Source organism: Hemibagrus wyckioides, linkage group LG07, assembly GCF_019097595.1.
Source record: "Hemibagrus wyckioides isolate EC202008001 linkage group LG07, SWU_Hwy_1.0, whole genome shotgun sequence".
In the NCBI taxonomy this organism is placed as follows: Eukaryota; Metazoa; Chordata; class Actinopteri; order Siluriformes; family Bagridae; genus Hemibagrus; species Hemibagrus wyckioides.
In genome coordinates this window covers 34,013,135-34,036,884 of record NC_080716.1, presented here as the reverse complement: position 1 = coordinate 34,036,884, position 23,750 = coordinate 34,013,135, and the positions used below count along the sequence as shown (strand labels likewise).

Genomic DNA, 23,750 nt, shown 5'->3' with positions numbered 1-23,750 from the left:
TGGATACATCAGTACAGATATATATGTATATGAATAGCGAATATTAATTTGATCCCACGTTCATTTACTGGTACTAGTAAAACTAGTGCTATTACTAGCAAGCATGCGTGTATTCATACTCAGCATTATAGAAATTACAGGTAATGTTCTGAGAGAAAGATTGCTGTGTTTTTCCACAATTGTAAACTTGGAGTTCTCAATATTCTGTAATGAAACATTTCCCTTTTAAACACACTCCATGAAGACTCACCATGCACTGTGATGTTGACAGGATTACTGTTTTCTCCAGATTCAGACTCACACCAGTAAACTCCAGTGTAGGATGTGGAGAGGAAGCCGATGTTACATGTAGATCCTGTAACTGATCCCCAGTGTGAACAATCTAACACTCTCTCACTGTGTGTGTATCGTCTCACTGTCCATCCAGTAGAGTTACTCTGGTCCTCACAGCTCAGTGAGAGAGAGTCATTAGTAAAGTGTTGAGTTCTGCTGGGATTGATGATCAGAGAGACTGGAGAAGATTCATCTTATACACAGAAAAGAGCCATGTTAATAGAAAACTAAAGAGGAAACATGCAATATAATGAGCAGGACATTACTATAATATAACCTAATCTTGTGGTGTTTATTTTGCAGCAAAAACTCTTTTTACAGGATTATACTGTAAATGATTAGGCAGTTAAAGCAGTGAAATGAGACGGTGTACTGCATTATGATTTATTTCATAATATGAATATATTTACAGCTATTTTGCTTTTTTACAGAATTAACAGGAGTGTATTGTCATGGCTTCAGTTTTTGACTGCCACAGACTCCAACTTCCACCAACCACCATAAATCCCACATTCTCAGTTAACAGACTTTTATGTGCACCTGTTCCTTATTTTATGTGTTTATCCCCTTTTAAGTGCCTCGGTTTCAGTTCTTTGCTGCGATGTATACTTTCTGTTCTGTAGATATGTGACATTACTAAGTCATGTTTATTTAGTAGTGTTTTTCCAGTTTTGACTCTGCTTGCCTCTGGTTTTCCTGAATTGCTCCTGATTGACCTTTGCCTGTTTTTGACTGCTATTTGGATTATTCAATGTGCTGTCTGATAAAATTATATGCCTAAATTTAAATAGCAATACTCTGCTTAAAAGTAGTGGTTATCTATCAAATATCTATCAAAAATATTTAGCTACTGATTAGTAGTTTGCTTTTGATTAATGCAAATGTATAACCTTTATTATAATCATGCAGAACTGGTACTCAGAACTATAAAATTGAGGGGATTTTTTGGTGCTGAGAAGTGTGAAAGTGAAGGGATTTTCAGGGCCCAGAATAGTCACCCAGGTGAGAGAAGACATACATACGCTAGACATAACAGCGTCTTATCAGCATCGCTTAATAGGTAAAATAGAAGCACATTTACATTCAGACATAGAGGGTTTACGAAGATATAGAAGCACATCTAAACTTAGAAATAGAAGCATGGTTTACTAAGAAATGGAAGCACATCTAATCTTAGAGATAGAAGCGCATCTAACTAAGATGACACAGCGAAAAGGTCAAGGTATGTACACATCGTTGTAAACATCGAGGTATGTACACATCGCTGTAAACATCATGTACCCGAATGGTTGCGGTCAAATGAAGGAAGCATGCCCTTCTAGGTAGAATTTCCAAGTAAGTCTGAAATTACGGGGAACATTGAGAGAAGGAACATTGATGTCATCAAGGGGAGGATGTTTTAATTAAGGGGCAGTATCAGGACAAATAAGAAAATATATTAAGTATGTAAATTAAGGAAGGAGAGATTAAATTAGCCATACATTGAAAATAATGTGAAATTGCTGGAAATATTTCAATTTGGACAAGGAGGCACCATGGGGCGCCTGAGGTATAAGAAGAGGGGAATTTTTGGGGTTTTTTTTAGACCACCTGCTCTCTTCAGAAAAGCATGTGATTGACTGCATGTCTGAATAAAGAAACCTGCTTCTTCTCATCGGCTGACTGAGATCTCCGTTATTTTGGCTAAGTATTTGATAGTTTATTGAATTCACTGGGTAAGATTATGGAAATAATAGAAATAGACACAATCTAAAATTCCACCCTGAGATATGTCCACTCGGAGAGGAGTCTGAGTTCCGACAGTGCCTGTGTATTGTAATCCAACACTTTTACCTGTATCTATTTCCTTTTTTCTTGTGACTGTTTAGTTCTGCATTTTTCTGTGACTTTTCTTATATAAAAACATTCTGTGTTTGCGTCCAACCCCTGTGAGTCTGCTTTGTGACACAGGAATGTTATTATAGTACATTTTATTTTTTCACAGTTATCTGCTGCTAGTACTACAGCTGTAATTGTAATTTTTTTTAAATAACTAACATTTACAGTAAATTTCACAATGAGGAGCATTTTGTCTCTGTACCACCAGATGTCACTGTCACCTGAGTATTAGTGTCATTCTTTCACACCAGGAAAATTACCCAATGATAAAGGGTGGAGAACATAACAAAATTACAGGGAATCACAAACAAAATAATAACAACAATTTAATGACCTTATGCATATTAATAAATAAGTGCTGCATTAATCTAATCTTACATTAACACTTTTCTACACTTCAACACAACAGTTAATTTTCCTCACCAGTGATCCATAGTGGCTGTGGATTGCTGTACTGTGAGTGAAGGGCTGGTTCTCCTCTCTCTCCTCTGCACATATAAACTCCTGTGTGTTTAAGAGCAGCAGGACTGAGAGTGTAGTTGCCTCCAGATCCTCTGCTGCTGTCTGAGAGGAGCTCCACATACACGCTATAGCCACCATTATTATTTATTCCAGTTAAGCCGTCTCTGTAGGGAACAACTGTGTACCAGCTGAATGTCCAGTCTGTAGAGGAGTCTGTAACCTCACAGCTTAGAGTCACTGAGTCTCCTTCAGTCAGCCAGCTCTGTGGAGATACACTCAGTACTGCTTGTGATCTCTCTATTACACAGGAAATAAAAAAACAATTATACATGAATGTCTAACTGCACATTTTCATGAGTGCTCAGAAATCCTCACACACTCACCTGATACAGTCAGTGTAACTAGAATCTGTCAGCAGTCATGATGTCTTACAGAAACACCATATAATTTTACACAGCCCTGTTTCAGTATGAATGACCAACTAAAAACTGAGTAAAAATTACAAATATTACACATGCCAAATTAATGTTTCCACACTGAAATATAAATAATTTTTCTATAACAGCATTTATTCCTTTTAAACTTCTAAAACAATTTTTATTTAATAAATTAAAAACTCTGAAAAGTTCCTGTTCCCACTTACCATTAACATTTTTTCCCAACAATCTTTTTTGTCACTATTTTAAAGAATAAATATAAAAAATGCATCTTGTCATGTTAGGGCAAAACTGCAAAGCATAAACTCATCTGTCCTGAAGACTTTTATATGTTGGAAAACAAAGTAATAGCTATGTGGCTTTTGTGTTTTTAAACTCTTACAATGGGACAAATGAGAAATACTTTTAAACATACAGGTACATCTTAAAAAATTAGAATATCATGAAAAAGGTCAATATTTTTTGTCTCTCGGTTCAGAAAGTGAAACCCATATATTATATAGATTCATTACACATACAGTGAAATATTTCAAGCCTTTATTTCTTGAAATTCTGTGTCTCAGAAAATTTGAATATTGTGAAAATTTTCAATATTGGAAACTCATGGTGTCATACCCTAATCAGCTAATTACCTCAAAAGACCTGCAAAGGTTTCCTGAGCTTTTAAATGGTCTCTCAGTCTGGGTCAGTAGGCTACACAATCATGGGGAAGACTGCTGACTTGACAGTTGTCCAGAAGACAGTCATTGACACCCTACACAAGGAGGGTAAGCCACAAAAGGTCATTGCTAAAGAAGCTGGTTGTTCACAGAGTGCTGTATCCAAGCATATTCATAGAAAGTTGAGTGGAAGGAAAAAGTGTGGTAGGAAAAAGTGCACCAGCAAAAGGGATAACCGCAGCCTTGAGAGGATTGTCAGGCAAAATCCATTCAAGAATTTGGGGGAGCTTCAGACAAATCCTAGAAATTTCCTACAAATGTTGCATTCCTCGTGTCAGGCCACTCCTAAACCATACACAATGTCAGAAGCATCTTACCTGGGGTGTGGAGAAAAGAACTGGACTGTTGCTCAGTGGTCCAAAGTCCTCTTTTCAGATGAAATTAAGTTTTGCATTTCATTTTGAGATCAAGGTCTCAGAGTCTGGAGGAAGAGTGAAGAGACACATAATCCATGTTGCTTGAAGTCCAGTGTGAAGTTTCCACAGTCATTTGTGAGTCATTTGTGATGATTTGGGCTGCCATGTCATCTGCTGGTGTTGGTCCACTGTGTTTTCTGAAGTCCACAGTCAACACAGCCATCTACCAGGAAATTTTAGAGCACTTCATGCTTCCTTCTGCTGACAAGCTTTATGGAGATGCTGATTTCATTTTCCAGCAGGACTTGGCACCTGCCCACTGTGCCAAAGGTACCAAAAGCTGGTTCAATGACCATGGTGTTACTGTGCTTGACTGGCCAGCAAACTTGCCTGACCTGAACCCCATAGAGAATCTATGGGGTATTTTCAAGAGGAAGATGAGAGACACCAGACCCAACAATGCAGATGACCTGAAGGCCGCTATTAAAGCAACCTGGGCTTCCATTACACCTGAGCAGTGCCACAGGCTGATTGCCTCCATGCCACACTGCATTGATGCAGTAATTCATGCAAAAGGAGGTCCACTCAAGTATTGAGTGCATAGAAATGAACATACTTTTCAGAAGCCTGACATTTCTGTTTGAAATATCCTTTTTTATTGATCTTATGTAATATTCTAATTTTCTGAGACACAGAATTTTGGGTTTTCCTCATCTGTAAGCCATAATCATCACAATTTCAAGAAATAAAGGCTTGAAATATTTCACTGTATGTGTAATGAATCTATATAATATATGGGTTTCACTTTCTGAACTGAGTGACAAAAAAGTTTGACCGTTTTCATGATATTCTTTCTTATCCTGTCTAACAAACTTGTGATTATGAACAAAACTATAACATACCTCTCACTGTAATCTTGACAGAATCACTAAGATCTGTGTAGTAGTCGTCGTAATAGTCATTGTAATAGTGGCTGTAGTAGTTTCTCCTGCCAGCACGACATTGGTACTCTGTTTCTCCTGCATTATCGACTGTCATGGTAAGTGTTTTCACTTGTACACTGTTCAGATTCTGTAACTGCTGATTACTTTTGAGCCATTGGAACTTCCATCCAGTCGACTGTATCTCACAGCTCAGAGTGACGGTGTCTCCAGTGTAGACAGAGCTGTGAGGATTCACTCTCACAGTCGGTTTGTGTTTTGCTGTTGGTATGAAATGATGAAGGAGCTGCTTTTCACTTTACAACATAAGCAGTAGATTCACTGTGTCTAACAGATGCTTTGTGTCTAAAACAAACATTTATATTTAACATTTGATACCAGATCTTACAGTTGTGTGTTTTCTTACGTGGCTGGTATTCAGTATATTTTTTTATGTAACAAAATTCATGATTGGATTGAAGCGTAGAAACACTGTATTTGTCAATTTTAGTCTTGTTATTTTATGTGTAGTGAGGGTAGACTGGTTGCTAGGTAGACTCGACCATCTCAATGGAGTGGAGGTAAGGACACAGAGACAGGAACCCCAATTAAACAACTTTAATATACATGTTGCTATGTTTGTGGTCCGTCGTCACTGTTGCACACAAATTTAGTAGGAATTAGGAGGAAAGCAAAGTATGAACCATCTGGCTGTAATGGAATGAAAATGAAACTAAACAGTTCTTTAGCGTGGTCACTAGATTAATTCTGCATTCAGAATGGCTGTATGCTCACATGATCGGCACAGGATCACTGCGTGAGATCTTTGGGAGTCTAATATTATCTTGCTATACTGCATCCTGTATGATTTGAATGAATAAGCAGCTGACCTTCCTCTTCTACAGCCACCCCTACATTTGTTGTGCAAATGTACTTTCTATCTTCCTTGTTAAGTCTGTTGAAGGGTTATCATTTGGAATGGCAGGCAGTATGATGAGACAAGCTACTGGTTGATGCTAGAGTTTGTTTTTTACTTTGATCTTTGCTGAAAGAACACAACCATCTGATCCAGGGTATGTGGTTATTACTTTGCCGAACGGCCACAGACCTTGGGGAAGATGGTGGTCTATTATCGTCACAACCGTTCCAGTGAGATTGTTAGAGTCACTCATCCATTTTTGACATGGTTGCAGGGTGGGCAGGTAGTTCTTAATAAAACTTGTCCAAAACTGATCAGCCAATACTTGTGAGTGTCGCCATCTTTTCCGACTAAGAATCTCAGATTCTGGGTAGACCACGTGCAGTAGTGATGCATCTGGCCGCCCCATCAATAGGTAGTTTGGGGTCACTAGATCTGGAACCATGCACCATAAAGAAATAATCAGAAACAAATCTGTGTCCATGTTAATCAGCAGGTCTAGGTGAACACAGTAGGTAGTCATGCACTTGAAAATGCTTCCCCACCTTTTTTCATTGCTCCTTCCTTGTTTTATCAGGAATGGGCCAAAGCAATCCACACCTGTAGAATAGAAAGGTGGTTTAATGAAGCGGAGTCTGCCGGGGGGCTCTGCCATCTTTGGAATGTTTGATGTAGCCCTCCATCTTTGACATTCGACACAGGTATGCTAATGGTGGTGTATTGCTTCTCTTCCTCTGAGGATCCAGTAGTGTCTTCTCATTTCTGCGAAGACCCTTTCTGGACCAGGGTGGCAGAGTTTGGTATCATACTTCTTTACCAGAAGGAGGGTAATAGGATGCTTTGAGTCTAAAACTATGGGATATATGGTCTTGTAAATCAAGTGGGTGGCTTGCCATGGTCGTCCTCCTATGTGGATGAGTGCAGTCGTTTCATCCAACTGTGGTGACAATGTGAGTAAACGACTGGATGAAGGGATTGGCTTACCAGTTTTGAGAGCACAATACTCTGTGGGGAAACTGTCTAACTGGGCTTGCCTTAATAAATTTTGTAACACAGAGTTCAGTGGGGTCCTCATCAGGGGCATTTCTAGAATTTGCAAACATCAGGAGCTGAGGCCCGAAACATTAGGGGGCTAATTAGGGAGAGAGGGGTAAGCAAGAATAACACATTTTGTAAGGGCATTTTTATGTAATATTGTTTAATAATAAACACAAATTAACACAAACAGTATGCAACTTTAAATTCAGTCCTTTTTTCTGCCTCCTCCCATCATTTCAGAATCCTGCTACTAAAAAAGGAGTTCATTAAATTCATTATTTTCTCTCTCACACAGGTATGCCATGCAATATTATCTCTTTTACAGAGTGTGTGTGAAGCAGTGCCATGTAGATCCTTTTTTAATTATTATTTTACAATAATCTATATTATACTTATTTCATTCCTCATTTATGCTGCACTACTGTATGTATTATTCTTTGTTAATTTTTTTATAGGCTCTCTTTTCTTCTCTTATTGGTCTCCCATCTCTTATTCTCTCACTTGTCTTGCTGCTTGTATCTTGTCTACTTCATGCTCTTGGTGAATTTTCCTATCCTATTTCTCTGTGGGTGGAATCATCAGAGAGTATCTCTGAGACAATGACTTGAGCAAAACGGTCAGTTGCCATATTAGTATTTATAGTGCTGAGAATTATTTTTCAATAGACAGTCTGTTCTGGCCCATTGTTCACCTAAGCCATGTATGTAATTTAACTTAGATACTGCATTAGTTGAAGAATAGAAAGTATTAGCATTTAACAGTTTATATTTTATTTAGACCTATATTTAGGCTTATTTACCTAAAGGCTTTTGTACATCTTAGGTATGGAATTATATTCAAAAGGGTCCTATATGTCAGGGGTTTTCAGAATCAGAGACAGTGGGCCTCCTTTTTGACACAACACACATTTGTTAGCTGACTTTTATCATCTGTGTTAACATTAAAATTAAAAGTTAGACTTTTATCTGAATAAAAGAGAGATGTCAGTCAAAATCGCATACAGTAAACGGCAACAGTGTTCAACTAGACCAAACAACATTTACTTAATTCCTCCACACTCTGGTGGCAAAATTCGGGATAAAACATTCAGGGTTAGTTTAAAATAATTCTTTGCTTGAGCCCTAGCCCTAATGATTAGCCCTAGCAATGGCCCTGGTCCTCATTTAGTCCAATGGCAGGGCTTTCTGGCCATGATTCAGGTGGTAGGTCGAGGATGTCCGTCCTTTACACCATCTACTGGGTTGGGATAATTCAGTCAAGGGTTTGCCATGTGTAATGTCCATCAGCAACATTGTTTTCTGAATCTACATAGCACCAGTAGTGACATTCAGTAAGTTCTTGTATCTCAGATACTCTGGTTCCCACAAAAACTTTGAGTCTGCAGAATTTTGATTTCAGCCGGGGTGAGTTACTGTTTGAGTCGCTCCACAAGAACGTGTTCTTGATCTCCAGTGAGAGCTCCTTATGAAATAGTTTGGCTAACTGTGCTCCAGTGAGAGCAGCACAGCTCTCAAGCCTAGGCATTGATCGTTGCCTTTTTGGAGATACTCTAGATCTGGCATGGATGAATGCCAACTCAACCTGTCCTTGGTATTCCGCACAGAGGTATGCCACTGACCCGTAGGCTGCCTCAGAGGTGTTGCAGAAGACGTGGAGTTCTCGTTTAACTCTGGGACATCTGGTGCAGCTGATACATAACACCAAGGCATGGAGATGATCAGGGGTACATGCGCCAGTTCAGCTTCCCATCTTTGCCAGGCTTTGAGCTGTTCAGAAGGAAGAAGTGGATCATCACATTCTTGTACTTTTACCAACTGCCATACTAGGATTTTAGCTCTAGTGGTGAAAGGGATTATGTTGCCCAGGAGTCATCCTGGCTGGCAAGGACTCAGTAAATATTTCTCATTTATTCAGATTTCTCAGATGATTGTGATAATGGAAAGTGTCTGGCATCCAATGCCAGCTTAATCCCAGGGTCATTTCTTGTGGGTCTGATTGACTGTGAGAAATCCATAACTCAGTGTTTTCTGATCTGGCTTCCTTAGAGAGATGGTTAACCACTGAGGCCTTGTTGCTTGCCCATTTCCCAAACCCGCCTGATGCCAGTAGGGACCTTAATCCGTCGATCAACTCATGGGCTCTGTAAACAATTGTCGACATAGACACACTGTTCAACTGACTGTCACATCTTATCACCCTGCTGGCAATAGGTGAAAATGTGCCCCTGAATTGCAAATGTCGCACAACAGGGGCTACAGGTTGTGCCAAATGGAAGGACCTGCCACTACTACACATCTGGTGGGGTTTCAGGCTTTAGGTCCCACCACAAGAACCACAGGAGGGGTTTGTAGGGAGCAGATGGACCTGGTGATACATCACTTTAGTCTCCACTGATGGCCACTTGATGCTTTCTGAATTGGCACTCCAAGGAGAGAGGGGCCCAATGTAGGTCCAGGTAACAACTGCTTGTTTAGATTTTCCCCCTTATAGGTGTACAAGCAACTGAACACCTATGAACTGTGTTTCCAATTGTGGGTTACAATATATTGGGGCAGATACCATAATTCTGTATACAGAGCTGCTTCTTGAAGTGTTATTTTAGTGGTATAACCAGCTTTTTCTATTTTTCATCTCTTCTTGGTACTTGTCAGCTAATGATGGGTCCTTGGCAAGCTGGCATTCAATGGTATGGAGGTGAGACTGGGAATTGATCCTGGAGTTGTTTGGAGGAGACTTGCAAGGTCCAGCCAAGGCAAGTTCTGACAGCTGCTGGACCCCAGGGTGGACCCAATTGCATGGATTCAATAAGTAGCAGGGGACAAGCTTTGACCAGAGATAGTATGGGTATCCCTCTGAGGTGTTTGTACCTATCCTGCAGGGAACTCACTAAGTAGGTATATTCTGCTAGTCTGAATTGGTCTGCGGTAAAGGCTCCCTGAATGCTGAACCTTTCCCCGGGGTTACTTGGAGTGGATATGCTAAAGGTCACACAAGTACCATGATGTCCTGATGTCTTGATGCACTGTATGTAAATTCAGTTGTTCTGGCTTGCCCTTCAGACCAAGGTGCTGTGCAGCTGTGGTGAGCAGAATGGTGCACTCTGAGCCATCATTGAGTACAGCAAAGGTATCCAAAGCTTTGTGCTGGTAATGAATGGTAACCTTAACATTAACTTAACTTTCAGGAACACTTTTCCACCATACCGAGATTGGTCTAAATAGAGAGTTTCTGTGGTGGAGTTGTATAAGCTACTGTTTGCATTGGTGACCTCACCATTCCCTTGGTTGATGTCATGGAGCAACGAGAGGTGCTTAGCTTGGCAAAGGTGGCAAGGCCTCTTTAGGTCACAGACTTTGGCCATGTGAGATTGTGCACATTTCCCGCAGCATTTAGTGTCTTTGATCCAACCAACCATTTGCTCCTTGGTTAATTCTGTAAATGTGGTACACTGGCTGAGGTAATGTTCTGCACTGCAATATGGACAGATAACTTGGGCTTAGTAGTTATTTTGGGGTGAACTGCCTTGGACTTTGTTATAGGTTCCATGGCCTGTCAGGTCCAGATATTTAGCATGCCAAATATTTCACAGGCAGCAATATTTCGCTCAGATCACGTTTTTGGTAATTCACACTGCCTGTCACTTGCATGCATGAGCTCTGTTTTGCCTTTGATTTGGGCATTTGTTGGCAATTTCACAAAACCTTTCCGCGACTGAAAATCAGGGTTAAAATCGTGCAGTGTGAACTCGGCATAACATGAAGTATTATTATAAGTGTTAATATAAGTATTAAACATTAAATAAGAAATAAAACACATACACAGACTCACCTAATACAGTCAGTGTAACAGCATCACTGATCTGAGAGCTCTGATAGTCTCTCCCATGTCCTCTGCAGTTATAGGTACCACTGTCAGAGTCTTTAACAAACCGGATTATGAACTTCTGCTTAGTTCTGTCTGTGTAGAATCTATCCCATCCAAATGAATAGGCTTCATAATTATTTTTCTTCCAGCTGTACGTCCACTGAGTCTCTCCTCCTCCCTGTATGTCACATCTGAGAGCAACAATCTCTCCAGTGAACACATGTGTATCAGGCGTTATGGACACCACAGCTTTAGGACTCCCTATAAAACATTCTGTTGTTAATAAACCTTACATAAAGTCATTCCAATGTCTACACTACTAATATCATGTTTAGAGTGAGTATGAGTACATGTTTTTGTTACTTGTTGATACTGATGTGTGTAACCTGCTTAATATTAAGAAATCAGGGGCATCATGGAGCATTTTATTTAGCACTAGTTATGTCAGTTGCTCTCTTGTGCTGCTGTTAAACTTGTGCTGTTTGATATTTAATATGTTAAAAACTTTAAGCAGCATACAACTATTTGTATAACTTTGTATAACACAAATTTGTATTTGTGAAACTATTCATGAAAACTAATCTAAGGAACAGACTAACAAATTGTGTACAACCTTCTCGGCTCCAAAACAAATCAAATATGCAGACAATATAAAGGATATAAACTGTATTTAAATCACCTTGGGCCTGGGCCACTGGTATAAGTGAAATCAGCACTGAAAAGGGAACAGAAACAGAACATAAATAATATTCAGGAAATATAATCTACCATAAGATATACATTTCAACCTCTGTAAATAACAAAAAAAAAAAAACTACAATGATTTATACACAGATTACTATTCTGCTCATGAAGGTGTAGCTTGTTTCATTTTTATTACATAAAATATGTTAGGAATTCTTTTCACACTGAATATTCATTTTGTCTCCAACTGGCTCTGCTATCTTAACCAAATATCCATCTTATAGTTTATGACTTTATGCTTTTGAAGTGGATTGTGTGTGAGAAGTAAAGTGGAAATCTTAATTCAAAAGATAAAATCACATGAATCATGTATAAGCATCTGACAGAGACGTCTATCACATGCACACTCAGGAATGAGCGAGGTACTTCCCCTTTCTGTGCTCTCTTTTTATACAGTGTTTCTCATACACTTTCTTTAGTTGTGCCACCCCTGCAAAGCAACAGAGGCAAAAACAAAAATGAAACTAATCTCAACTGGTTCCTTCTCAGTCGAGGGGCTTGGGCCAAGGTCAAAGCATAGCTGCAGAACAAAGGTGACAGTTAGAACATTCTGTACAAAACAAGATTAGTATCATTAGGTACATCTGTGGTAGCAAAACAGCATTAATACTGGTTTATAAGCAGCAAAGCTCTTTAGTGTAAATACATATGTGTTCATGATTGGTAAAAAAAAAGTACAAAAGATTAATTTTTCCATTACAGAAGTTCAGTCACTGGATGAAAGGTTTTACCCGCTCACTGATCTGCTGACAAGACTGAATCTTGATGCCTGTGAACTCTGCTGGGTTGCCAAGTTAGCATTGATCTCATTTAATCTCAAGCATTGTCTGCTAGCCCATTTCCATGATTCATGTCCCTTTTGCTAAGGCAGTCAAGCAGGGGTCATTTTGGGAGTTATACAGCACTTTCATGCATGAGAGTCACTCATTGCAGGACATTTTCAAGTTTACCAGTCAGTTCCAGGCCTCAGTTGAGGTGTCTCAAGTCTCATCCTTCCACCCAAGTTTACTTGCAGTTTAGCTGAAGTCAGTACACCTAGTCGATCTCACAATGAATAGACTGAAGCATCAGAATGCAGAGGTATTTAACTCAACAGTGAAAAACCTGGGTGTAATATTAGAATTTTGAAAATCATATCTCCCATATTACAAAAACTTCTTCTTCCACCTTAGAAAGGTTGCCAAGATAAGAAACATCTTATCTGTATCTGAGTCAGAAAAGCTAGTTCATGCCTTCATGACCTCCAGACTGGACTATTGTAATGCATTACTAGGTGGTTGTCCTGCATCTTGAATCAAAAAGCTACAGTTAGTTCAAAATGCAGCCTCCAAAGTTCTTACAAGGTCAAGAAAATATGATCATGTAACTCCAATTTCATCATCCCTACAATGGCTACCTGTTGAGTTTAAAATTGATTACAAACTTGCTACTTACATACAAGGCTTGAAATGATTTAGCCCCCACATATCTAATCAGTCTTCTAACACACTACAATCTGTCATGCTCTTTGCGATCACAAAACTCCGGACTTCTAGTAAAGGTGGTAAGGTGCTTTTGCATTTAGCTCCTAAACTTTGAAATAGCCTTCCTGACAGTGTTCAGGGTGCAGACACACTCTCCCAGTTTAAATGTAGATTAAAGATATACAGTGCTGCTTGAAAGTTTGTGAACTCCTTGAGCTGTTCAGACTTTTCTGTTGTTTTACCTTGATTTTCTTATTTTATCATCACCTGCTTTTTATAAATTAAATGTCAGATGTATGTAGATCAATTGCATATGTTTGTTTAGAAGGAATTTTGCAAGTAGCCAAAAAATGAAAGATTGAATTATTGTATGTGCAATATACTGTTGAGAAGAGGTTCTTTTCCTGGAATTCAGTGTTGGCTTTTCTCCAAACATGGTGGCTTTCATTGAGCAAATAAATCTATTTTGGACTTATCTGTCCAAAGAATGGACTTCCAAAAGGCTTCTGGTTTGTCCAAACTCTTTCTGGCAATGTTGAAATGGGCAGCTTTGTTCTTTTCTGAAAGCAGAGGTTTCATGTCATGTCTGTTCAATTTTCGTCTGATTGTAGATGCATGTACATTTACCCCAGATGCTGCCAGAGAGATCTGCAACTCTCTGGAGGTGATGTGTGGGTTGGCCTTCACCTCATTTATTATTTTTCTGGTGCTTCTTGATGATAGTTTTGATGGGCGTCCACTTCTAGGCAGAGATGTGGTCATGTTGAATGCCCTCCGTTTGTAGAAGATTTGTCTTACAGTAGAGGGTTGGGGTTGGAATCTCTTGGAGATGGTCTTATAGCCTTCCCCAGACTGATGGGCTGTCACCACCTTCTTCCTGATGTCCTCGGATATCTCCTTTCCTCTTGGCATTGTTAGACTCCTTGGCATTACAGTGGTTTGGTTAAGGCTAGTTCACACTACAAGACTTTAACCATCGGCAGATCGCTTTGCAGTTCAGACTACATGACTTCACTGTATGTCTTTTTGTCCTTGTGGTGTTCACACTACGCAACGCTTCGTAAATGATCCACAAGAGGGGGTCGCACACCACACGATTTGACAACAACTCTCAACTCTGTTGACTTGCTCTCTCATTGGCTGGAGGTCATAGCTGCAATTGACACCACTTGATGTCGAGTCGGCCGACCGTCCCAGATATTTAACATGCCAGATATCTGGATTTTGTCTGCGAGGTGTCATCGACACGTCAGCGAGCCTCTTTGATGCGTTGTTGAGTAGTTCACACATCAAACAGGTAGTTTTTTTTTGGCTACTTGCAATTATTCCCTCTAAACAAATATATGCAATTGATCAACATACATCTGACATTTAATTCATAAAAAGCAGGTGATGATAAAATTGGAAAATCAAGGTAAAACAACAGAAAAGTCTGAACAGCTCAAGGGGTTCACAAACTTTCAAGTAGCACTGTATCTCTTTAACCAAGCATACATATAATACATCCCATAACCTTGAACTCCAGTACATCTGATCAAATGCACATTAACATGTAGTGCTTGCTAATATTATGAACAGCAGCTGAACTAATTCCTCCCTGCAGTTTTCTTTTGCTACCCATTCCGAGACAGCTAGAGATTGTGCCACCTCCAGTTGTGTTCTGCTTCATGAAGATTTTGGACATTCAAAGAGAAGATGCCGACCCCATGAGGACTTTGAGGATAACAAACTCTTAATAACATACTACATATGCTGTATCTCCATCACTGAGCATTTGAAGGCTCTGGCATGGAGTTGGTGTTGAATCTATAATGAATAAAGACATATCATCTTAGGGAGTTTTTTCTTTGCCACAATGGCCTCAGGCCTGCTCACTCCTGTCAGGCAAGAAAAGGAATCCAAGCCCATAGTGGACATAGGCTCATCTGATGTGACCATTTGAAAACTGGACATCTGGTCAAATAAATCTCGATTTTTACATTGTGATGCAGGAGGTAGATTTAGAATTTGGCATCAACATCAACACTGCTGAACACATAGCACTGAATTAAAAAAAAGAAGCTAAAACACAAATGCCAACTTGTTTCTGTTCTCAGTTCTCTAAAACTGTCGCTGTCCTGACTTTGTCCATGTACAAGGCTATATCACCCCCTCCCCTTTTTCACACATCCTCTTCTTCATAGCTAAATTTGCGTCAGTGAACTGTGACCTGCTCTCTGTTCTCATGCCTCTAACATGGTCACTAGTCTGTGTATGTACAGTACTATTGAGATGTGTTTGTTTCTGCACATTTATTGCTCTTATCTTTAATATGGAAATAATAATTAGTGATATTTAGTAAAGAATGATTAGGGATTATTAAAAAAAAAAAAGCGATGTGCATTAGTTTGGTATTAATGTGTATTAGATTGTACTTGCTGTACTGAGATGTTTCCCTGCACAGGTCATTAAAGTTATGAAAGTAGTGATGATTTAAACCCTGTGTTTTAAACTCGCTCTACTTGTACTCTTATCTGTTGAACTATCATAGTTACTGAGAGTAGTTACACATCAAACTAAACCCTTCTCATAGCAGTCATGCTGAAGTACACACAATGTCCTAATCACACAATAAGCTCATCAATCAAAGAGAACATTTACTCACAGAGCATCACAGGAAGTGGACTGAGCTCCATCCTGTCCCTCTAATGACTGACTGACTGACAGAGCAGAGGTGTGGTGTGTGTTAAAAGTCTTAATGCTGTGTGGTTTATCTCCTATTTTAGTCCATGCTGACTCTGTATCTGCTCTTCCTTCCTCTTTCCAGAAAATCTAAATGTGTGTGTTTTCCCCACATGCTAAGAAGAATAGAATACAACATTTGAAAGTAAAACCATGTCTTTGCAATGATTGCAATATGTGACTGGAGGAATCCCATGAATATGAGGTGATCAGGGGACAATCCACACAGAAAGTAATCTGAGCTCAGGTCTGAACCAGGGACACTGGAAATGTGAGACAGCACTGTGACACTTTTATAAAGTCAGTCTTAATCAGTCAGAGCGTTAGTGTTAATGTAATCCCATGGTCATGCTTTCCTGCTCTCTTACTGGCTACTACCATTATTGTGGTTATTATTCTGCTAAAAGCCTTTAAGCACAAATGTACATTTAATGCAGACTTTTCTCAGGCAGCGATTTATTTAAATCGTTAAATATGATTTATTATATTATTTAAATATACATCTCCAAAGCCATTAAGATGAATGTAAATAGGATTAAATCTGCAGCTGTGCAATTAAAGGATTAGGATTAAATCTGCAATTACCCTCTATTAAGATTTTTTTCTTTATTCTGGAAGAGTTTGAGCTGCTTGTTTGTTTATGATTCATTAGCAATTCTACAGAAAACCCAAGTGTAACTAATTTCAGTCAAAATATTGTCCTGATGCAGAGAGGACAAGAGTGGGATAAATATGGATAAGTACACATGTACATTTGTGAGCCTTATTAAATGAGGAAAGTTTGCAAGTATGTAACACTGTTCTAAAGGATCTGCTAGACTCTAGGCTGGATGACTTTATCTTGTTGACTTTCAATGCTGTAAATCACTCATTAAAGCACAAATCAAATGTTAAAGCCTCAAACCATAAAGTTGAGAGGTTATGTAATTATTAATGTTATCCCAATATATGGTTGAAGAAATGGGCGTGTCTTTCACCATTTATTGATGGAATTGAATCATCTTCAGTCGTACCTCTCCTCTTCACCACCGGAGGGAGCCCTCACCAGGATACTGATACTTTCAGGTCACTCAGTTCACTTCCTGGGTTTTAGCCATTTAAGCTCTGCTCATGCTAAGTGTGAAGTTCTGCCATGTTGTGAAGCCTTGTTTTATTATTCTTGTTTGCTTTCCATGGTTATGACCTAGTTTTTCTGTTTTTGCACTTTTTGGATTTCTGTATTGGATTTGTCTTCCACATTTATTACTGTTTTTTTGGTTATTTGAACCCTGCCTGTTTCGGGGTTTTGCCTGTGCCTCACTTATTGGATTATTTGCTATTGTTCTCCATTAAATTCTGCACATGGATTCATCTGCATTACAAGAATAATGTTCTTCCAGCTCATGTACACGGATTTACTTTCAGAGATTTTGTGAATGCAAAATATCTCTATTCAACTTCCAATGCTTTATTAAAATAGGTATTGTGCATGCATAAAACTTTTATACAAACATTATTTAAGCTACAAACAAAGTCATATCAGGACATTTATGAACACAGTGAGATGAGTTACAAAGCATCAAGTCATTTGTAGAGATGTAAATATGAACAATAAAAATATATGAAGAGAAAATTTGCAAATGCAAGATAAAATTTAAAAAGACAAAAAAAGAAAATAATTCTTCATCTCAGACAACTTTACTTTCATCTTAATTCGTTCATCAGTGAAGTTTTGTACACTGTGTAAGAAAACAGTGACGGCCTTACAGACTTCACTCACGTTTCCAAAAACCAACCAAAAGCACTGAAGTGTAAGTATATGAGAAAAATAAAAATAAACATTTTTATTAAAATATGTAAATGAGCCACAAACATAAATTAATGTACTTTCAGTGGAATGAGTCTGTATTTAAAATCTGTATTTTAGACTCTCGTTTCTGACCTTATTTTTCTTGTATTTGTATAGCATGTATCCAGTTAAAAGTGCATTAATAAAACTATATTATGAATTATATATTTTTAAATGCTTTAAAATATGTAGATGTGCCACATGTATATATACAGAATGAGTATAAAAATAGTAAAAAAGTTATTATGAGTGGCCTCTACTTTCTGAGGAAGCTCAGATGCTTTAATGTTCATATTGGTCAAACAGCTGCAGCAAGGACCGGTACAGGAGAATAGTTCATCACTGTACCAGGATGTTATTGTGTCTGTTCCTTAAATAAGTGCATTGGGCTTCTGTTGGTGGGATTCTGTTTACTGCACTGCTGCTAATCACTATATAATTACACTGATGCAGCTTATTGTGGATGATCATATCTACTGTGCTGCATATCAGTTGTTGCAACTAACACTGGTGTATACAGTTATATTTATTTTATTTTTATTAATGTTTATTATATTACAGATTACATTATTATATTACTCTTGACGATTTCATATAGCATATGCTATTCTTTTGCTGCAGCTTTAATGTATGCATTTTCCATTGAGATTTTTAACGCTATCTATCTATCTATCTATCTATCTATCTATCTATCTATCTATCTATCTATCTATCTATCTATCTATCTATCTATCTATCTATCTATAGGTTTCCCTTCTATCTGTTTGATAACTGTAGCTTCATCAGAACAGACACATGGCTCACTGCAGAGAGAAAGAAAGAGACAATAAATACATTTATAAATCCATTTCTCCTGATATTTCCTGTTACTATACATGTCAGTAATTTATATGTTCATAGTTAACTATGTCATATTTGTTCTTGTAGACTGAAATGATGGAAAGTTATCTAGACAGCTTCCAAATTCTTACAGATTCTGTGACAATATCTCTCTAATGCAGCTTTTAAAATCTTTCTTACTTCTTGGTGTTTGGTTTGTCTTTTAATATTTATGCTGTAAATGTCATGAGTCTTACCTCCATGTTGTGCTTCACTGCTGAATAGACAGTATCATCAGCCACACTGGCTTTTTCTAGTGGAAATCAGATATCATGAATTAATCTCCTGAATTATTACAGTCATTTAAATTATTACAAAGAATATGATCTAGATATTAAATCATACACAATTATAATACTTTAGACTAGAGCAGTGTTTAATTCTGGATTCTGATTGGTCAGAAGGTGTTGATTAATTTTCTATAACAGCAGCTCTGACAGTAATGCAGCTGAAAATCAGGTTTATATTAATGCACTTGTTCTAATAGCTTATAATTTCTTTAGGGGGATGTGTTGATATTATTCAATAAACATGTAATATGGACTTTTGTGTAAGAAGTTTATTTAACATTTATAGAATGAGTCTCCAGTGTGAGCACTGTGTTACATTCAGGACATTTTCTGACATGGGACAATCTTCAAGACAGAGGACTTTATGCTCGGTAACAGGACAGATATCAGATTTTGTCTTATTCACTTCAGGAGGCTGGTAAGGGAATGACTGTTTATACTGTACATGCTGTAATATTAAACAGGAAGCTGCTGTTTTAAACCACTTTGGGATGTGCTGTAATGGGACATTATAAAACATGACAAAACATCATTTTGCTCTACCTTTTATTCTCTTTGCTTTTTTCTTTGGTTTTATTTGGATCTCAGCATAAGTCACATCAGCATCAGCTCCTGCAGAAGCTAAAAAACAAAACTAGTCAATGATCTTTAGCTTTTTTATACATCAGTCATAAATCAACTTCAGTCATTATCAGTCTCTAGATTATGACCTCAGATGCGTGGATGCAATTTGTTCATATAAGAAATTATGTGCTGAAGACTTCAAGTGTTATTTGCTGACTTTATTTATTAATATATTCAATGTTGAATCATTAAAAATACTCTACCATTGTTCCTGTTTGTCTTCTTTTTCTTTTTCACCTGTGTGTAAGTGGCTTTATTGTTCTCAGCTGCAGCTTCACCTGAACACAGTGCAGTGTGTTAATCTCTACAAGACACTTCTGTACTTTACTGTATAGAGTTAATTTATTGTTAAATCTCCTAATGCAAGAGGAAATGTCTGAAACAAAATAAAGCTACCTGTCACTCATTATATACTACATAACATAAAGCAGTTATCTGACCTTTTTTTCTTTTGTTGGACAACAGCAGGATCAATAAGATCAGTAAAGCGATGAACAAAAATCCCAAACTCCCAGCCAGTACTAATATAACAACCTTGAATGTTCCACTGGAACTAGGACCTGAGATTAAAGAGAAAAAAGAGCAGAATTTCAGCAATTAAACATAAAATATTTCTTATTAAAAACAAAATCGAATAAAAATTATTTATTAAAAAGGTTTCTCACATTTGACTGAGAGTTGTTGGACAGAGTGCCAACCCATCACAGGGCACACACACACACTATGGGCAATTTAGAGACTCCAATCAGCCTAGAAGCATGCCATTGGACTGTGGGAGGAAACCCACCAAGCACGGGGAGAACATGCAAAATCCACACACACAGTGAGGGGGAGTGAGACTCGAACCCCAGACACTGGAGGTGTGAGACGAACATGCTAACCACTAAGCCACCTCATGAGAAAATATTCAGCTGAATTATGGATGCATCAGTACAGATATATATGAATATTGACTACTGAATAGATTCCATGCTCATTTACTGGTACTAGTAAAACTAATGTCTACTACTAACATACAGTATCTCACAAAAGTGAGTACACCCCTCACATCTTTTCATGTGACAACACTGAAGAAATGACACTCTGCTCCAATGTAAAGTAGTGAGTGTACAGCCTGTATAACAGTGTAAATTTACTGTCCCCTCAAAATAACTCAACACACAGCCATTAATGTCTAAACTGTTGGCAACTAAAGTGACTACACCCCTAAGTGGAAACGTCCAAAATGGGTCCAATTAGCCATTTACCCTCCCTGGTGTCATGTGACTCGTTAGTGTTACAAGGTCTCAGGTGTGAATGGGGAGCAGGTGTGTTAAATTTGGTGTTATCGCTCTCACACCCTCTCATACTGGTCACTGGAAGTTCAACATGGCACCTCATGGCAAAGAACTCTCTGAGGATCTGAAAAAAAGAATTGTTGCTCTACATAAAGATGGCCTAGGCTATAAGAAGATTGCCAAGACCCTGAAACTGAGCTTCAGCATGGTGGGCAATACAGTGGTTTTACAGGACAGGTTCCACTCAGAACAGGCCTCGCCATGGTCCACCAAAGAAGTTGAGTGCACGTGCTCAGTGTCATTTCCAGAGGTTGTCTTTGGGAAATAGATGTATGAGTGCTGTCAGCATTGCTGCACAGGTTGAAGGGATGGGGGATCAGCCTGTCAGTGCTCAGACCATACACCGCACACTGCATCAAATTGGTCTGCATGGCTGTCTCCCAGAAGGAAGCCTCTACTAAAGATGATGCTCAACAAAGCATAGAAAGCTTGCATACAGTTTGCTGAAGATAAGCAGACTAAGGACACGGATTACTGGAACCATGTCCTGTGGTCTGATGAGACCAAGATAAACTTATTTGGTTCAGATGGTGTCAAGTGTGTGTGACGGCAACCAGGTGAGGAGTACAAAGACAAGTGTGTGATGTCATCATGCAGGAGTGGAAGAGGACTCCAGTGGCAACCTGTGAAGCTCTGGTGAACTCCATGCCTAAGAGGGTTAATGCAGTGCTGGAAAATAATGGTGGCCACACAAAATATTGATACTTTGGACCCAGTTTGGACATTTCCACTTAGGGGTGTAGTCACTTTTGTTGCCAACGGTTTAGACATTAATGGCTGTGTGTTGAGTTATTTTGAGGGGACAGCAAATTTACACTGTTATACAGGCTGTACACTCACTACTTTACATTGGAGCAGAGGGTCATTTCTTCAGTGTTGTCACTTGAAAAGATTACTAAAATATTTACAAAAATGTGAGGGGTGTACTAATTTTTGTGAGATACTGTACATGTATTCAATCCTAAGAACATTTTCCTTTTCCTTTAACATTAAACACACTACATGAAGACTCACCATGCACTGTGATGTGGACAGGATTACTGTTTTCTCCAGATTCAGACTCACACCAGTAAACTCCAGTGTAGGATGTGGAGAGGAAGCTGATGTTACATGTAGATCCTGTAACTGATCCCCAGTGTGAACAATCTAACACTCTCTCACTGTGTGTGTATCGTCTCACTGTCCATCCAGTAGAGTTACTCTGGTCCTCACAGCTCAGTGAGAGAGAGTCATTAGTAAAGTGTTGAGTTCTGCTGGGATTGATGATCAGAGAGACTGGAGGAGATTCACCTTAAACACAGAAAAGAGCCATGTTAATAAAAATGAATCATTCAAAATAATGAGCAGAACACAAGGAAATAACTGTAAAGTGATATTTATTTTGCAGCAAAAATCTCTGGTATTTTACAGGATTGTACTGTAAATGATTAGTCAGTTAGATCAGTCAAATGAGACTGTACTGGATTATGATTTATTTTATACTATAAATATATGTTCAGGTATTTTGCTTGCAGAATTAACAGGGTGTCACAGCATGTAACATTATGGCCCTGAATTGATCAGAGATGACAAACATGGACCACAGACTCCAACTTCCAGCAACCATCAGCACTCCCACGTCCTCAGTCACCAGATTTCTCAGTATGTGTACCTGTTGTGTTTGTTTCTCATCCTTTTTATGCCCCTTGGTGTTAGTTGCTCGTTGTGAGGTATATGCTCTGCTAAGCTGTGCTTATTGAACAATATTTTTCTGATTTTTGACTGTGTTTACTTCTGATATTCCTGAATTGCTTCTGAAGTACCCTTGCATGTGTGACTGTTTTTGCGTACTGTTTGGGTTATCTGCGGTGTCTGTGTGCATGTTACAATACTGTGTGCGTGTTCATAATTTTGTGACTGTTACAGATCTTTTACATATCGCTGTTTTTTTTCTGTGACTGGGGGTACACTTGTTCCTGTGCCTATTATTTTGTGACTGTTTTGGTTCTCATTTCCTGTGACTTGTTCTTAAAAACTCCATGTGTGTGGATCCAACCTTGAGTCAGCAGGAAATATGAGCAAATATTTTATAATACATTTCATCTATTACAATTATCTGCTTCTAGTACTAGAGTTTATTTAAAAAAAAAACCTGTAAAATATACAGTAAATATCAGAGTTATTATAAGCTATTGCTGTATCTGTATTTTAAACCTGAAGTTTCCATATTCTTGCATTGTTGGCAAGCATGGAAAAAAAAAGAAAAAAGAAAAAGAAAAAAATCTCAGAACAGTGCACCTCCTATTCATATCTCTTTAGAAAACATTTTCTGGAGACACTCCATGTACATGGTTACATCCACAATGTTTACCTGCTCTGACTTATAAAATAAAATCCCTCTATACAAAGATCCTCAACTATCTCCTGAGTCCTTTGTGTTATCCAGGATACTTACCCAATGACAAGGAGTGGAGACATCACAAAATTACAGGGGATCACAAGGAAAATCATGACAATAATCCTCTACCAGCACTAAGGACTCTTTATCAACCCTTATACACATTGATAAATAAATGCTGCATTAATATTATGTTACAGTCACACTTTTCTATTCTACACTTCAACACAACAGTTAATTTTCCTCACCAGTGATCCATAGTGGCTGTGGATTGCTGTACTGTGAGTGAAGGGCTGGTTCTCCTCTCTCTCCTCTGCACATATAAACTCCTGTGTGATTAAGAGCAGCAGGACTGAGAGTGTAGTTGCCTCCAGATCCTCTGCTGCTGTCTGAGAGGAGCTCCACATACACGCTATAGCCACCATTATTATTTATTCCAGTTAAGCCGTCTCTGTAGGGAACAACTGTGTACCAGCTGAATGTCCAGTCTGTAGAGGAGTCTGTAACCTCACAGCTTAGAGTCACTGAGTCTCCTTCAGTCAGCCAGCTCTGTAGAGATAC

The 23,750-nt window shown here is 38.5% G+C and overlaps 1 protein-coding gene and 1 long non-coding RNA gene across 2 annotated transcripts in view; both read right to left on the bottom strand.

The window, feature by feature from the left end:
* The window catches only part of LOC131356322 (Fc receptor-like protein 5), an 82,232-nt gene extending 66,424 nt beyond the window's left edge, over positions 1 to 15,808 (bottom strand). Inside the window, exons 1-5 of the mRNA XM_058395226.1 lie at positions 15,778 to 15,808; positions 11,606 to 11,641; positions 10,891 to 11,187; positions 2,635 to 2,970; positions 251 to 526 (exon numbers count right to left, since the gene is read on the bottom strand). Of these exons, the coding sequence (XP_058251209.1) occupies positions 251 to 526; positions 2,635 to 2,970; positions 10,891 to 11,187; positions 11,606 to 11,641; positions 15,778 to 15,808 (976 nt within the window). The remainder of the gene's footprint in view (positions 1 to 250; positions 527 to 2,634; positions 2,971 to 10,890; positions 11,188 to 11,605; positions 11,642 to 15,777) is intronic.
* Positions 15,809 to 17,379: 1,571 nt separating this feature from the next.
* LOC131355688 (uncharacterized) lies at positions 17,380 to 21,990 on the bottom strand. The gene is made up of 6 exons (XR_009204895.1): positions 21,827 to 21,990; positions 19,916 to 20,035; positions 19,679 to 19,753; positions 19,395 to 19,472; positions 18,759 to 18,814; positions 17,380 to 18,485 (listed from the first exon to the last, which is right to left on the bottom strand). It is a non-coding gene; the product is annotated as an uncharacterized LOC131355688 (long non-coding RNA).
* Between the last annotated feature and the right edge of the window lie 1,760 nt (positions 21,991 to 23,750).